The sequence below is a fragment of the Salmo salar genome, chromosome ssa05, assembly GCF_905237065.1.
Source record: "Salmo salar chromosome ssa05, Ssal_v3.1, whole genome shotgun sequence".
Lineage (NCBI taxonomy): Eukaryota > Metazoa > Chordata > Actinopteri > Salmoniformes > Salmonidae > Salmo > Salmo salar.
Genome location: NC_059446.1, coordinates 20,812,923 through 20,829,300, shown reverse-complemented (window position 1 = coordinate 20,829,300; position 16,378 = coordinate 20,812,923). Strand labels below are relative to the sequence as shown.

Sequence of the window (16,378 nt, the reverse complement as noted above, 5' to 3'; positions counted from 1 at the left end):
CCAGCCAATCAGAATTACTTTTCCCCACAAAAGGGTTTTTATTATAGACAGAAATACTCCTCAATACATCCCCTCCCTCTCCTCTGACAATCCACAATCCAACAGATGAAGAAGCCGGATGTGGAGATCCTGGGGTGGCTTGGTTACAGTGGTCTGCGGTTGTGAGGCCGGTTGGATGTACTGCCAAATTCATTCAAACGAAGTTGGAGGCAGTTTACGGTAGAGAAATTAACATTAAATTCTCTGGCCGAAGCTCTGTTGGACATTTCTGCAGTCAGCATGCCAATTGCATGCTCCCTAAAAACTTGAGACATCTGTGGCATTGTGTTGTGTGACAAAACTGCACACTTTAGAATGGCCTTTCACTGGGTGCACCTGTGTAATGATCATGCTGTGTAATCAGCTTCTTGACATGTCACACCTGTCAGGTGGATGGATTATCTTGACAAAGGAGAAATGCTCACTGACAGGGATGTAAATCAGCTTTTTGTCCATATGGAACATTTCTGTGATCTTTTATTTCAGCTCAAGAAACATGGGACCAACACTTTACATGTTGCATTTATATTTTTATTCAGTATAAATTAATTTAATAAAAAATGTCAATGACACAACCAACATATTATCCTTCATTTCATGACACATTTGAAAATTTTATGACAGGAATTTGTAAGTCGCTCTGGATAAGAGCGTCTGCTAAATGACGTAAATGTAAATGTAGGAAAGTAAATAGCTGAAGTCAATAAGCATCTTTGAATTAGTCTTGGAAACTCAGATCAGTGAAAGTTAAAAGGAAGGAAAGATGCATTATTGCATTTCTTCAGTATTTCAATAATTCTAACTAGCCATATACGGTTAATCAATGACTGGATCATTTGAGATTTTTTAAAATTTTTAATTGAACCTTTATTTAACTTGGCAAGTCAGTTAAGAACAAATTCTTATTTACAATGACGGCCTACCAGGAGGCAAAAGGCCTCCTGCGAGGACAGGGGCTGGGATTAAAAAAATAATAATTTAGAACAAAACACACATGACAAGAGAGACCCCACCAACACTACATAAAGAGACCTAAGACAACAACATATCAATGCAGCAACACATGAAAACACAGCATGGTAGCAACATGACAACATGGTAGCAACCCAACATGGCAGCAGCACAACATGGTACAAACATTATTGGGCACAGACAACAGCCCAAAGGGCAAAAAGATAGAGACATGACATGAAGCAGCCACAACTGTCAGTTAGTGTCCATGACTGAGTTTGAATGAAGAGATGGAGATAAAACGGTCCAGTTCGAGTGTTTTTTTGCAGCTTGTTCCAGTCGCTAGCTGCAGCGAACTGAAAAGAGGAACGAACAACCCAGGGATTTGTGCTTTGGGGACCTTTAACAGAATGTGGCTGGCAGAACGGGTGTTGTATGTGGAGGATGAGGGCTGCAGTAGGTATCTCAGATAGGGTGGAGTGAGAGATACAAGGGTTTTATAAATAAGCATCAATCAGTGGGTCTTGCGATGGGTATGATAGAACGGAAGTATACTAACATACAATATCCCCATCTTGCATTAAAAGCTCAACTTTCATCTGTTTAAATAAACCACAGAACAATATCCTCAGAAATTGGTTCTTTATTGATACACATTAAATCAGTGCTCATTTAACAGTTGGAAACACAACCACAAAGTCATAAACAAGAAAAACAAAAAAATACCATGTGTCAAACAATTCCTATATGAGCCATGAAGATATTTTTCACATTGCATCTTTGAAACATTCATAATGTTAAGGCACTTGTATTTTATTCATTCAACATAAAAAAAAATTCTAATAAGAGCTTACAACAAGTGTAACAACGTTATGTACTGTACTGTTTACCCCTGAAATGCCTGTCTGAGGGATACCAACGTAAGACTATCAGGACTTCATCAAATCTTCTCCTATAAGTGTTGTTCTTCTTGTTACTGTGTTGAGGTCCTTTCCCTCACTGAAACAACTCCTCTAAGTAACTGGTGGAGCGACGGGTGGACGGCTGGAGAGAAAAGGAGAAGGAAGAAAGAGAGGTGAGGGAACAAAGGAATAGCAACCATGGTAGACATTATAGGGTCAGTGCACCAACAAGTCAGATCTGAGTGGGCTTGTGTTTTACCAGTGTAAAGCCGGTGTCGTGGTCAGAATCGTCACTCTCGAAGTCCTCAATCTCAGGCTCTTCTTCCTCCACTTCATCATCCTCATCTTCCTCAATCAGACTCAGCCTAATAACACATATTGTATATGGGTATTTCAAACCACAAACTCTTTTAAATGTAACAGAAAACCCCCCATGCAGCCACATCAATTCTCTTTTTATTTTCATTTAACTTTGTCAAGTAAAATTGGAAACAAGATCGTATGAACATTACATGATCAGATAAAATAATTTTTGCTTTCTCCCTAAACCCACACACACTCAAAAACACACAGACATACACTCACATGGTGAGATGTGATTCGAGGTCACAGTGCCCAGAGGAGGGGCTGGCTTGTGTATTAGGCAGCTTGCTCCTTCGCCTGGGTTCCACCTTGCGCTGCAGTGAACTGGACAAGATACAAAGTCAAAACATATTCAAAAAGGAACAACCCCTAGCCCCTTCCCTCTTCAGTGATTGTAGATCTGAACAAACTTGACAGGTTTAATAATAAAGTACATTTTTAATGCACTTTTCATTACATCAATTAACTCAAAGGGTAGACAGGTGGCCTCGAGATTATAGCGTTAGGCCAGTAACCGAGAGGTCGCTTTTTCGAAAACCGGAGCCTACAAGGTGAAAAATCTGGTGTTTCAGGGGGAGTTGGGGTATGCAAGTAACACATTTCCATTACATATTTGTGTGTAACAGGACAAATCTTTCTCCCCCGCAAATAATTAACTAGTAATTAAAAAAGTGAGATTATATACGGGTACATACTACTGGTGTTTGCAAATAGGAAGATATTGGTGGCTCCACCTTTACTTCCAGTGGTTTATGGGGCGCTTCCTTCATATTGCCTACAGCTATCCAGTCTCTTCCCATCTGCAAACACCAGTAGGAACTAAGGTAAGGGTTATGGAGTTTCCCTGCATTTAAAATTGTCTTTTGTTACTAGCACTAACTTAGCAGATTGCTGCTATTTTTGGAGAAGGTTTTACTCACAGTGATTGTGATATGTGATTGTTTAGTTACTTTAGTTGAATGCACTTATTGTAAGTCACTCTGGATAAGAGTGTCTTTCTAAATGACTCAAATGTAAATGTTTTCAGAGAAAGGGGGCAGGAATTGCCAGAAAAGAGAGAAATGAAGGACAAAGTAGGTAAATGAATGTACACTACCGTTCAAATGTTTGGGGTCACATAGAAATGTCCTTGTTTTTTAAAGAAAAGCACATTTTTGGTCCATTAAAATAACATCAAATTGATCGGAAATACAATGTAACAGAGTGCCTCTGTCCAGTGTCCGTGTTCTTTTCTTAATCTTTTCTTTATTGGCCAGTCAGAGATATGGCTTTTTCTTTGCAACTCTGCCTAGAAGGCCAGCATCCCGGAGTCACCTCTTCACTGTTGACGTTGAGACTGGTGTTTTGCGGGTACTATTTAATGAAGCTGCCAGTTGAGGACTTGTGAGGCGTCTGTTTCTCAAACTAATGTACTTGTCCACTTGTTCAGTTGTGCACCGGGGCCTCCCACTCTTCTTTGTATTCTGGTTAGAGACAGTTTGCGCTGTTCTGTGAAGGGAGTGGTACACAGTGTTGTACAAGATCTTCAGTTTCTTGGCAATTTCTCACATGGAATAGCCTTCATTTCTCAGACCAAGAATAGACTGACAAGTTTCAGAAGAAAGTTCTTTGTTTTTGGCCACTTTGAGCCTGTAATCAAACCCACAAATGGTGATGCTCCAGATACTCAACTAGTCTAAAGGCCAGTTTTATTGCTTCTTTAATCAGGACAACAGTTTTCAGCTGTGCTAACATAATTGCAAAATGGATTTCTAATGATCAATTAGCCTTTTAAAATAATTAACTTGGGTTAGCTAACACAACGTGCTATTGGAACACAGGAGTGATGGTTGCTGATAATGGGCCTCTGTACACCTATGTATATATTCCATAACAAAATTGCCATTTCCAGGTACAATAGTCATTTTCAACATTAACAATGTCTACACTGTATTTCTGATCAATTTTATGTTATTTAATGGACCAAAAAAAAAAGTGCTTTTCTTTAAAAAACAAGGACATTTCTAAGTGACCCCAAACCTTTGAACGGTAGTGTATGTAGGTGCATATATAACTAGGTAAAACATTTTGTTTTCTCTTTTAGGTTAAAAGGTGAGAAAGTTACCCCTCTGAAAAGACGTCATCAGACTCGGGTTCGGAGATGATGCTGCCCTTGTCATAGCCTGTGGTGGAGGCCTGTGTATTATGTGTGACGGGCAGGTGCTTGGACGGCTGTCTCTGCACGGTGGAGGTGAGGCCTGGGGTGGCCAGGTTGCTGTGGATGTTGAGTGAGAAAGTTAGAGGCATATATATTATACGCGCCCCAAAATGCTAACCTCCTCTGTTATTGTAATGGTGAGAGGTTAGCATGTCTTGGGGGTTATGATATTTGTGTATCTAAATTTCTCACACATCATTAATCACAATTCATTCAGGATTATCCGTAATCATGGTAGCATCCACATTAATGTAGAAGTGTTCAGAAACATATTATATTCTTATTTACAATAAAAGTGACTCCAATATGACACAATAGGTTATTTACCATTCATTTCTATTAGGCACAAAATTATCTGAAACACAACCAAAACAGCAAATCCAGCCAACAAATTTGTAGAGTCACAAGCTTGATTTAATCATTGCGTGTTATGAACATGGGACCAAATACTAAACGTTTGACTAAATTTAATAAACTATAAATTTGTCCAAATACTTCTGACACCTTCAAATGGGGGGACTAGATACATAAAGTGCATTCATTTCTAAACGGAAAAAAATATATATGAAAATACCCTCAAATAAAAGGTGACATTCTGTATTGTCGCCTCATATAAAACATTTGATCTTAAATCCAAAATGCTGGAGTAGAGAGTCAAATTAAATGTTTTAGCTCTACTAAGCAAATAAATAAGTAGGTGAGTGTAGCTAAGTAAAACATTTCGTTTTCTCTTTTAGGTTAAAAGGTGAGAAAGTTACCCCTCTGAAAAGTCATCATCAGACTCGGGTTCGGAGATGATGCTGCCCTTGTCAGAGCCTGTGGCAGAGGCCTGTGTCCTATGTGTGACGGGCAGGTGCTTGGATGGCTGTCTCTGCACGGTGGAGGTGAGGCCTGGGGTGGCCACATTGCTATGGATACTGCTGCTGTCCAGCCATGGCCCTCTGCTAGCGCTGGACACTGACCCTGGAGGAGAGGTCAGGGGTCAAACCATAGAATTACATATACAGTACAACTCATGATTTTTATAGGATTTCTGTGGGTCAAAACTCATAGATCTCTGTTCAGCTTGCAAAACTCCACCTATCCAACCCTTTTCTTTTTAAAGAAAACCATTCACCTTCTCAAATGTTCCAAGCCATTACTCCCCTCTTAACACATTTGATCAATTACATTAGGCCATGGGTTGTAGAAAGGTGGGTCACAAAAATCAGGAATTATGGTTCACCAGGGCAATAATGTACTGTAGATATGTGGTAGTGGTGGAGTAAGCCCCGCAGGGCACACAGTGTGTTGTGAAATCTGTGAATGTATGGTCTTTTTTTTTTACATTTTACAAACTGCCTTAATTTTGCTGGACCCCAGGACGCTAGCTGCTGCCTTGGCAGGAACTAGTGGGGATCCATAATAATAATCACCTCTCTATACCTTTATCTCTTTGATAGTAATATGTGTGTATGTGTGTTGCTGACCCTGGGGGGTAGTCCTCCTGCGTTTGGCTGCAGGGGTGCTGTGGGGGGACAGCGTTGCACTCCTCTCCCCCTCCTCTCGGGGCTTGGAGGAGCCAGACTGCAGAGAGCGCTGGTACATCCTCAGAGATGGCCAGGAGGGGGCAGCAGAGCCACACTCAGCACTCAGGAAAGCAGACCTGGGAGGGAGGGAGGGAGGGAGGGAGGGGGGGAGAAACAGGCTGAGGTCAGGACTATCCTTCAGGCACTTCATGTAGATCTGAAACAAACGGACAGCTCTATTTGTGTTTCATGTGTGCAAGAGTGAAATGTGAGAAAAAGGACATGCATATCCTTATGTGTCTAGTTGCTGTGTGTGTGACTCACAGCTGGGCTCGGTCTTGACGTAGGAGTTTGAAACTGAACTCGCTGAGTATCTCAAGGAAGGGCAGGTTGGGGGGTTGCTCCACCTCTGCTGCCTCCCGTAACGCAAACCGGATGCCATCCCTGACCAACAGAGAATACTTTGTTCTACATACCAGCTAGACATAACTTTATTTATCAAAAAGTTTGAGCTTAAAACAGATTTTTTTGTCAAGTGTGCGTATGCTTTTGTAAATTGTAAATTACTGGCTGCACAATTAATTTCTCAATTGGAACAATACATACACTACCGTTCAAAAGTTTGGGGTCACTTAGAAATGTCCTTGTTTTTAAAAAGCACATTTTTTGTCCATTACATAACATAAAATTGATCAGAAATACAGTGTAGACATTGTTAATGTTGAAAATGACTATTGTACCTGGAAATGGCAGATTTTTTATGGAATATCTACATAGGTGTACAGAGGCCCATTATCAGCAACCATCACTCCTGTGTTCCAATGGCATGTTGTGTTAGCTAATCCAAGTTTACCATTTTAAAAGGCTAATTGATCGTTAGAAAACCATTTTGCAATTATGTTACCACAGCTGAAAACTGTTGTCTTGATTAAAGAAGCAATACAACTGGCCTTCTTTAGACTAGTTGAGTATCTGGAGCATCAGCATTTGTGGGTTCGATTACAGGCTCAAAATGGCCAGAAACAAATAACTGTCTTCTGAAACTGGTCAGTCTATTCTTGTTCTGAGAAATGAAGGCTATTCCATGTGAGAAATTGCCAAGAAACTGAAGATCTCGTACAACGCTGTGTACTACTCCCTTCACAGAACAGCGCAATCTGGCCCTAACCAGAATACAAAGAGGAGTGGGAGGCCCCGTTGCACAACTGAGCAAGAGGACAAGTACATTAGTGTCTAGTTTGAGAAACAGATGCCTCACAAGTCCTCAACTGGCAGCTTCATTAAATAGTACCCGCAAAACACCAGTCTCAACGTCAACCGTGAAGAGGCGAGTCCGGGATGCTGGTCTTTTGGACAGAGTTGCAAAGAAAAAGCCATATCTCAGACTGGCCAATAAAAATGTAAGATTAAGATGGGCAAAAGAACAGACACTGGACAGAGGAACTCTGCCTAGAAGGCCAGTATCCTAGAGTCGCATCTTCACTGTTGACGTTGAGACTGGTGTTTTGCAGGTACACTTTAATGAAGCTGCCAGTTGAGGACTTGTGAGGCATCTGAACTAGTCTAAAGAAGGCCAGTTGTATTGCTTCTTTAATCAGGACAACAGTTTTCAGCTGTGCTAACATAATTGCAAAAGGGTTTTCTAACGATCAATTAGCCTTTTCAAAATATAAACTTGGATTAGCTAACACAACATGTTATTCGAACACAGGAGTGATGGTTGCTGATAATGGGCCTCTGTACGCCTATGTAGATATTCCATAAAAAATCTGTTGTTTCCAGCTACAACAGTCATGTACAACATTAACAATGTCTACACTGTATTTCGGATCAATTTGACATTATTTTAATGGACCAAAAATGAGCTTTTATTTCAAAAACAAGGACATTTCTAAGTGACCACAAACTTTTGAACGGTAGTGTATATTGACATTTAGTGTGTATGTGTGACTGACATGTGCAGGGACACCAATGGTTTGCGGACGCGGTGGAGGTCTATGCCGAAGCTCATGGCCAGCCTTTTAGCTAGCTCTCTGATCTCCCCAAACTCCTGGCCTCCACCAACGCACTCTGGAGCCAGTGCTGAGAACAACTGACACACACACAATTAGTAATATATGAATATATAATACATCTGTAACAAACATATTATTTAATTTACGCACGCACACACCTGCTGCAGACTCAGGCAGACAGTCTTGGCGCTCTGCACTGGACTGATCATCTTGGTTTTGCTCAGAGTCTCCTTGATTATGTCACCGTAGTCTTTGTAGAACTAGAGGAAGTAGACAAGACTGTCACCCTCTCTATGGTTCTACCTCTATAAATACAATGATTCATCCAATTTCTATGGTTCTACCTCTATAATTACAATGATTCATTCTCTCTGTATTTCTCTGGTTCCAGCTCTCCATCTCTCTGGTTCTACCACCCCATATCTCTCTGGTTCTACCTCCCCATATCTCTCTGTATCTCTCTGGTTCTACCTCTCCATCTCTCTGTATCTCCCTGGTTCTACCTCTCCTTCTCTCTGGTTCTACCTCTCCATCTCTCTTTAGTTCTACCTGTCCATCTCTGCATTTCTATAGCTACATATAGAGTTCGCCAGCTAGTAGTCCTAAAACCCGGAAATTAGTTTCCTCTGGTTGGTTCAACTATCCCTATGGGGAAAATGAATAGAGAAAGAATAGGGTTTTGGGATAAATGCTGATAATAAGGTCTGAGATTAACACAGGCTCAAGAGATCTTAAACGCGTTGTTCTTTGAGATAATTTCAGTCAGTTAACATGACATTTATGAATTATGAAGCCTTTGTGCTTTTTTATAACATAAATTCTTAAATTCACTCAAAGTGACATTAGCTGATGAAGATGATATCATAGAACAAAATGTATAAGATCTCCTAAGCCTGTGTTTACCACTGATCTATTTTTGGCATTTATCCAAAAAACCCTACCAAAACGCCCTTTATTTTCCTGAAAGGCTTTATCCAACGAACCATGGAAGAGTTAAGGCGTCTGCATGCTTCCCAACCGAATCAGTTCGAAAGAGTTCCTGCATATGTTATGACGACATTTTGTGACATTTTTGTTCGTTTTGGACTTCGGTAAGGGTTTTTTCGTTTGTTTCGGGCACACAATTTTTTCTTAAGGCAAGCCGTCGTCAGTGATTGGTCAACAGTAGGGATTCTTCAATAAAGTATTTGATGTCATTCAACGAGTATTGACTCAGTTTCATGCACATTTTTTCATTTAGAAATACTGCACCAAATCTTAGATGTAAAATTGTGCGACTAAGATCTCCTCGGCAAAAACGTCAACATTTATGACAGATTTCTTGAGTTACCTTGGATTAATTCGCTTACAATTTTGAGTAAGTGTATACTGGCTACAGTGTGTCAAAATGGACAAAGTACTACTTACGCTTTTTTCTCATTTTTCAAGAAAAGGTCTTTTAAGGAAGTATGCGAGCACACTCATTCGGGTTTGCCTAGCCAACTTCAGTGAGCCGCCAGCCGAACTCAAGCATGCTGATGCCTTTAGTGCCTACAAAAAGACACTGTTACTATTTCTCTAATACAGCTACCACTTTCACCAGTTAGTCTCTCACCCACTCTTTTCCCTGACTCACTCCTCCTCTTCAGATATCCTACCATCCTTCTCTAACCCCTTGTCATGTCTTTGGCATCATTAAAAGTGAAGACTGTTATTTTTATCAAATCAATTCTCTGTAATTATTATTACGTGATTAAACTAATCATGTAAATGTAATTAACAAGGAAGTCGGGGCACCACGGAAAATCTTCAGACTACAAAGTTATAATTTTCAGAATATAACTTCAGATATTTTAATATCTGATCAATTAGTCTTCTATTAATGAATTATTCTTTACCTCACGTCAGTCTCATTCCAAACGTCGTAAATTGTTGGTGTTCTGCACAAACCCAGGCTTTACTATAAATCATCCATACACCAATTGGCTTAACTTCTCTAGGGTAGGGGGCAGTATTTTGACGTCCGGATGAAAGGCGTGTCCGTAGTAAACTGCCTGCTACTCAGGCTCAGAAGGTAGGATATGCATATTATTAGTAGATTTGGATAGAAAACACTGAAGTCTCTAAAACTGTTTGAATGATGTCTGTGAGTATAACAGAACTCATATGGCAGGCAAAAACCTGAGAAAAATCCAACCAGGAAGTGTGGAAATCTGAGGTTTGTAGTTTTTCAAGTGATTGCCTATACAGTATACAGTGACTTAGGGTTCATTTTGCACTTCCTAAGGCTTCCACTAGATGTCAACAGTCTCTAGAACGTTGTTTCATGCTTCTACTGTGACTGGGAAGAGAATAAGAGCTCCTGGAAGTAGATGAGTGAGAAAATGACATGAGCTCAGAGGCACGCGCTCATGTGAAAGTTAGCTGTGTTCCTTTTCTTTTTTGAAGACAAAGGTCTAGTCCGGTTGGAATATTATGGAAGATTTATGATAAAAACATCCTAAAGATTGATTCTATACATCGTTTGACATGTTTCTACAAACTGTAATGGAACTATTTTGACTTTTCATCTGAATTTAATGCGAGAGTACAGCGCATTTGGAGTACTCGACCGAATGCGCGAACAAAAAGGAGGTATTTGGACATATATATGGACTTTATCGAAACAAATGAACATTTATTGGGGAACTGGGATTCCTGGGAGTGCATTCCGACGAAGATCATCAAAGGTAAGTGAATATTTAGAATATTATTTCTGAGTTTTGTTGACTCCACAAAATGGCGGGTTTGGTTTTGTGTATGAATACTGTACTCAGATTATTGCAAAGTGTGCTTTCGCTGTAAAGTTTTTTTGAAATCTAACACAGCGGTTGCATTAAGGAGAAGTGTGTCTATAATTCTTTGAATAACAGTTTAATATTTTATCAACATTTATTATGAGTATTTCTGTAAATTGATGTGCTCATTCACCGTAAGTTTTGGGAGGCAAAACATTTCTGAACATTACACGCCAATGTAAAATGCGGTTTTTGGATATAAATATGAACTTTAGCGAGCAAAACATACATGTATTGTGTAACATGAAGTCCTATGAGTGCCATCTGATGAAGATCATCAAAGGTTAGTGATTAATTTTAGCTGTATTTCTGGTTTTTGTGACACTTCTCCTTGCTTGGAAAATGGCTGTGTGGTTTTTCTTGTCTAGGTGCTGTCCTAACATAATCTAATGCTATGCTTTCGCCGTAAAGCCTTTTTGAAATCGGACAATGTGGTTGGATTAACGAGAAGTTCATCTTTAAAATGGTGTAAAATAGTTGTATGTTTGAGAAATGTGAATTATGAGATTTTTGTTGTTTTGAATTTGGCGCCCTGCTATTTCACTGGCTGTTGGCAGTGTGTCCCGCCGGTGGGACGCTAGCGTCCCACATATCCCAGACAGGTTAATCATTTATTTACTAACTAACTAAATAATCACAGAAATGCATAAACAAACAAACAGTAGATATGTTACTAACAAATGATAGGGAAGATTCCCTAGTGGGCTAAGCCGATATGACAGATTGGTGGACAAAGGGAAGTGTGTGGGGACTGAGAAAGAGCAGGAAAGGAAAAACGGATCACTACACACAGTTGATAATTATATTAATTGAAATGCTAATCCTTTGCACATGAACGCTCACTCATTCGGGAATAATTGCAATCAATATATATTTACGCCCATGTGTCGTGATATTTTCTGTTGGAGAGTCAGTTCATCCGTGTCTCTTTCTCTCTCTCTGTTTCCCTGAAGATCAAAGTGGTTAGAATGGATACTTCAGAGTACCATTCAGAAACGTTCTCATAGAATAGATGTTTCGGTGGTTGCCGGTATTCGCATCCCAGGTTGACATAATTTCTAGCTGCAGACTAGTAATTTATATATAAGATTTGCTCTACCTTCTGTAGGGATTGATAGTCTCAGAGTTGAACCATTTCCAGCCGTGTAGCCAATGCTCCACGTGGTATGGTTAGGAATTCAATAACTATTCGCAATCACAGGTCACGCTGTGGGTTTGCTTAGTCTTGGTACTCAAACCTGTACCACCTCAGTTTACACCGAGGTACTCTATCCTCTGAAGAGGATTTCCTCAGGAGGGGCTTTATTTGTAACAGTAGAAAAGGCGGTTCTATGAATCCTGATCGTGTCTGTACTCACGGGGGCAGGCCAATGACTTAGTTACACTTGAAAGGGAATACAATTCTCTCACATTAAAGGTTTAAGATCACATTACATCATTTCACAAATACTTTCATCTTTACTCATTCATTTTATACAAGAATTAGATGCTAACCCCATAATTAAGAAATGTACACATTCAGAGATATAGTTATGCGTGTTTCCTGTCGTCTCTGAGGTCACCAAATGAAACACATTCCTCATACCCGTCCCTTAAGTGTCCACGGACCATTCCCACCTTCTCACAAGTGGACATTTTGTTTCATATTCCCATTTTGGGGATTTAGGAGTTCGCCACGTGAAATCCTTTGTTCTGTGTCTCTCTCTCCATACTGCATGGCCAGGGGGAGAGTCTCCGCCAGCAATTTATGACCTGAGATAACAGAACCTGGGTGTAGGAGAGAATGAGAGGGAGGGGGAAGCTACGATCTATACCCAGAAAGGGCCAAGTCATGACACCCTCCTCCACCTTCTCACCCCTCCACCACCTTCTCACCCTTCTCCCTCCACCTTCTCACCCCTCCTCCTCCTCACCCCTCCACCACCTTCTCACCCTTCTCCCTCCACCTTCTCACCCCTCCTCCTCCACCTTCTCACCCCTCCTCCTCCTCCACCTTCGCACCCCTCCACCTCCGCACCCCTCCTCCTCCACCTTCGCACCCCTTCTCCTCCACCTTCGCACCCCTCCTCCTCCTCCACCTTCGCACCCCACCTCCTCCACTTTCTCACCCCACCTCCTCCACCTTTTAACCCCTCCTCCTCCACCTTTTAACCCTTCCTCCACTTTTTCTCACACTCCTCCCTTCCATCATCCTCCTGTCCTCTCACTCACTGCACATTCCCCCCTCTCATGCCCTTCTCTCACTAATCCTCAATTTCGCTCTTTTCGTCTTCCATCTTTTCTCTCATTCCCTCCCCATTTCTACCCCTTTCTCATTCCTCTCCCATCCTTCTTTTCCCTGTTCTCCCAGTCTTATTTATCTCTCTCCCCCCTCTTTCTCTCCCCTCCCCTCTGTCTTCTCTACCTTGCTGTAGTATTTGAAGACATCAGTGGCAGTGCTGAGATCCAGGATGCCGTAGATAACCAGTTTACAGTAGCCGGCCAGCTGGTTGCGCCGCCGCTGGAGAGTAGCCATCTTCACCTCCTCAACTCCCTCTGCCTCACCTGGAGAAAGAAGTGAGGGAGAGGGAGCGAGATAGCAGGGGGTGAGAAGAGAGAATGAGATGGCCCAGGTCAGAAGTACTACACTAAATAGGGAGTAGGGTGCCATTTTGGTGTAGGTAGTGTAGTTGTGATGGTTGCCCTACCGGACAGTTGGTCGTCGTCAGGCTCAGTGAAGACATAGTCAAGGAGGAAGGCAGCCATGTCGAAGCGGAGGGAGTCGGAGGGGGGGTGGGCCAGGGGCTGCAAGGTGGGCTGAGACCTCACTGAGCTCACCCCAAACAACAGCAGCATGTCACACAGCAGCTCAAACGCCTACCGAGGGAGAGACACAACACATCAACACACTCCAGCACCAGGGTTTGTGCTTAATTCCAATTGATGTCAGTCAAGTCATGAATAATAAAAAAATACATGTGTTAAAAACATGCCATAAATAGCTTCTCCTGTTCAGTTTACTCAGAAGTCATTTGAAAATAGATGACCCTTTTCAGTTATTGAATTAGAAATGTGAGTTAACTTCTTGAATTGACAACCTTCAATTCGAAATGACCTCAACCCTGTTGAACACACACACACACATATCAACCCCCCCCGCTAACCTGGTCTCTGATCTCTGGCTGGCCCACAGACAGGCAGCTCTGACAGACGATGCAGAAAGAACGCACCTCCTTCTTCAGACGCTTTACCTCTGCCTTGGAGGGGTGTGTGAAAGAATGGTGCATGGGTACATGAATTTGCAGATGTGTGTGTACATGTGTGTGTGTGAGGGAGAGAGAGAGAGAGAGAGGGAGAGTGAGGGAGGGACAGAGCAACAGATTGAGAACAACGGTGACAGACATTGACTAAGCAGTACTAAGAAAATTATTTGTCTGTGTTTATGCCGGGGCTCAAGCTTGGGTAAACAACCAATGTGAATGCCTAGTCATAACTGTTTGCATGTGTGTGTCTGTGTGTGAGACTGAGCCTGTGAGTGTCGCTGTGGTGCACTCCAACAGATTGCTGTGTTAATTGCCTGCTGTCCACACAGCTGGTGAGCTGGTAAATCTGACAGGTTAGCAGTGCCATGCTCTATGGGGGGCACCTCAGTGGGTACATAAGGTAGGGAAGTAGGGCCATCTTAACAAGGCAGGCAGGCAGGCAGTGCCATGCTCTAACTTAGTGGGTGGAGAAGCCAGACGGGCAGTGCCATGCTATGAGCACCTTGGTTGGTGTAGAGTTGGCCACCCTGACTTTCTCCCAGAGCACGTGGAACGCTGCACACTTCAGAGCAGGAACCATCAGCTGAAACGACATGGCACAACACTGATGGAGTTTGGTTATTTTACATGACACTTCTTCCTGCAATGTTCAATAGGTGTGTGTGTCAGTGAGTGTGTGTGTATACGGACACACACCTCTTTGTCGATGTCTCTGGACTCCACTCCACTCTTCAGCAGCTGAAAGCAGGGTTCAAACAGCTTCCATGAAGTCAGGTCCTTGGCACTGAAAACACACACCTCAGTATCAGTCTAACACCAATATGGCGCACGCGCGCCACACACACACACACACACACACACACACACACACACACACACACACACACACACACACACACACACACACACACACACACACACACACTAGTGTACCTGCTGAAGGCTGCGACCCTCGTCAGGGCAGTAGCAGCACTGTACACCTCATCTTCATCAGCAGTGCCCTGAGCACGGAGATAGATGGAGGGATAGAACATCATCAACATGCTTCAAGAGTGTGTGTGTGTGTGTGTGTGTGTGTGTGTGTACCTGCAGCAGCTCGTTGAGGTGGGAGCTGAAGCGGTCGGTCAGACTGTCCAGTAGCTGGCTGACGACCAGGTCGGCACGGCCGGAGAAGGTGTACTTGTCGTGGCAGAGGGCACACGCCACGCGAGCACACGCCTCCAAAACACCAGACTCCGTGTGCTTCTCCACGATGCCACACACCTGGGCCAGCAGCAGATCCAGATACTGAAGGGGGAGATGGGGGGGAATAAACAGAGAAGTTGCACTTGAGTCCAAGTCATGTGACTTGAGTTGACAACCCTTGTGTAATGTTATACTTTAGCCTACAAGGGGAGCAGCTGTGTAAAGGGTGCTCTCTCTGCCAGCGATTCTCAACTGGTGGGTCGAGGGAGGTATTGAGTGGGAGAAAATAGGAGTAGTGTCCGAGTAAAAAAATATATCTCTCGTACTCTCTCTCTCTCACCTTCTCCAGTCTACCAGTGCTGCTGTAGGTCTCCAGGTCAAAATGAAGCGGAGCCTTCAGAAGGCAAGTCACTTTCTCCACGTCCGCCGAGTACTGTGTGACAAAATTACAAAACAATTTGAAAAAAGATTAGAATCAGAAATATGTTAGTAACATCAAATAGCCATGGTGATCAAGTCACACATCCATAAAAACCCCTGAAATAACTCAATCATTAAAAAACCAGTCCTAAAACATAATATATGAACTATACAGGGCCTTCAGAAAGTATTTAGACCCCTTGACTTTTTCCACATTTTGTTACGTTACACAGTGGCCTCCGTCATTCTTAAATGGAAGAAGTTTGGAACCACCAAGACTCTTCCTAGAGCTGTCCGCCCAGCCAAACTGAGCAATCGTGGGAGAAGGGTCTTGGTCAGGGAGGTGACCAAGAACCCGATGGTCACTCTGACAGAGCTCCAGAGTTCCTCTGTGGAGATGGGAGAAGGACAACCATTTCTGCAGCACTCCACCAATCAGGCCTTTATGGTAAAGTGACCAGACGGAAGCCACTCCTCAGTAAAAGGCACATGACAGCCCACGTGGAGTTTGGCAAAAGGCACCTAAAGACTCTCAGACCATGAGAAACAAGATTCTCTGGTCTGATGAAACCAAGATTGAACTCTTTGGCCTGAATGCCAAGCATCATGTCTGGAGGAAACCTGGCACCCTACGGTGAAGCATGGTGGTGGCAGTATTATACTGTGGGGATGTTTTTCAGCCACAGGGACTGGGAGACTAGTTAGGATCGAGGCAAAGATGAACAGAGCAAAGCACAGAG

At 42.5% G+C, this 16,378-nt stretch overlaps 1 protein-coding gene across 2 annotated transcripts in view; it reads right to left on the bottom strand.

The window, feature by feature from the left end:
* Positions 1 to 1,617: 1,617 nt before the first annotated feature.
* Positions 1,618 to 16,378, bottom strand: part of stag3 (STAG3 cohesin complex component) — a 54,623-nt gene continuing 39,862 nt past the window's right edge. Inside the window, exons 17-33 of one of the 2 annotated variants that reach the window (XM_014199154.2) lie at positions 15,559 to 15,651; positions 15,120 to 15,320; positions 14,967 to 15,034; positions 14,730 to 14,817; positions 14,536 to 14,616; positions 13,935 to 14,027; positions 13,479 to 13,647; positions 13,196 to 13,335; positions 8,134 to 8,235; positions 7,916 to 8,052; positions 6,285 to 6,404; positions 5,922 to 6,097; positions 5,211 to 5,415; positions 4,360 to 4,509; positions 2,478 to 2,579; positions 2,152 to 2,257; positions 1,618 to 2,034 (exon numbers count right to left, since the gene is read on the bottom strand). In XM_014199154.2, coding sequence (XP_014054629.2) covers positions 1,987 to 2,034; positions 2,152 to 2,257; positions 2,478 to 2,579; positions 4,360 to 4,509; positions 5,211 to 5,415; positions 5,922 to 6,097; positions 6,285 to 6,404; positions 7,916 to 8,052; positions 8,134 to 8,235; positions 13,196 to 13,335; positions 13,479 to 13,647; positions 13,935 to 14,027; positions 14,536 to 14,616; positions 14,730 to 14,817; positions 14,967 to 15,034; positions 15,120 to 15,320; positions 15,559 to 15,651 — 2,079 coding nt within the window. In that variant the 3' untranslated portion in view covers positions 1,618 to 1,986. The remainder of the gene's footprint in view (positions 2,035 to 2,151; positions 2,258 to 2,477; positions 2,580 to 4,359; positions 4,510 to 5,210; positions 5,416 to 5,921; positions 6,098 to 6,284; positions 6,405 to 7,915; positions 8,053 to 8,133; positions 8,236 to 13,195; positions 13,336 to 13,478; positions 13,648 to 13,934; positions 14,028 to 14,535; positions 14,617 to 14,729; positions 14,818 to 14,966; positions 15,035 to 15,119; positions 15,321 to 15,558; positions 15,652 to 16,378) is intronic. The other variant, XM_014199155.2, reaches the window with a different exon arrangement.